The sequence below is a fragment of the Chiloscyllium plagiosum genome, unplaced genomic scaffold, assembly GCF_004010195.1.
Source record: "Chiloscyllium plagiosum isolate BGI_BamShark_2017 unplaced genomic scaffold, ASM401019v2 scaf_14715, whole genome shotgun sequence".
In the NCBI taxonomy this organism is placed as follows: domain Eukaryota; kingdom Metazoa; phylum Chordata; class Chondrichthyes; order Orectolobiformes; family Hemiscylliidae; genus Chiloscyllium; species Chiloscyllium plagiosum.
The window spans coordinates 1,134-1,700 of NW_025184832.1; the positions used below are offsets into that span (position 1 = coordinate 1,134).

The 567-nt window shown below is 49.2% G+C and overlaps 1 protein-coding gene across 1 annotated transcript in view; it reads left to right on the forward strand.

Moving 5' to 3' along the window:
- Positions 1-256, forward strand: part of LOC122545532 (potassium voltage-gated channel subfamily H member 2-like) — a gene marked incomplete at its 3' end in the record, with an annotated part of 794 nt that extends 538 nt beyond the window's left edge. Inside the window, exon 2 of the mRNA XM_043684517.1 lies at positions 63-256. Coding sequence (XP_043540452.1) covers positions 63-256 — 194 coding nt within the window. The remainder of the gene's footprint in view (positions 1-62) is intronic.
- Between the last annotated feature and the right edge of the window lie 311 nt (positions 257-567).

Here is a 567-nt window from a genome sequence, read left to right on the forward strand (position 1 = left end):
GCTGCTTGTCTTACTCTCTGTCACTGTCATTTACTGCTGTTATGTTTGCTCTGAGCTTGTAGGTAAGAACGACATTTTTGGGGAACCAATCAATATGTACGCCCGCCCTGGCAAGTCGAACGCTGACGTGCGTGCACTGACCTACTGTGACCTTCACAAAATCCAGCGAGAGGACCTGCTCGACATACTGGACATGTATCCCGAATTCTCAGACCATTTCTGGTCCAACCTGGAGATCACCTTTAATCTTCGTGATGTGAGTACAATTCTTATTCTCAGAGAGTCATACAGCACAGAAACAGACCCTTCGGTCCAACTCATCCGTGCTGACCAGATATCCTAAACAAATCTAGTCAGCACCCGGCCCATGTCCCTCCAAACCCTTCCTATTCATATACCCATCCAGATGCCTCTTAAATACTGTAATTGTACCAGCCTCCACCACTTCCTCAGGCAGTTCAGTGAAAGGGTTGCCCCTCAGGACCTTTGTATATCCCACCCCTCTCACCGTAGCCCACAGTGATGCCTGCTGCAGAGAGCTGTGGCTATTCCCCTGGTATTTGGTCC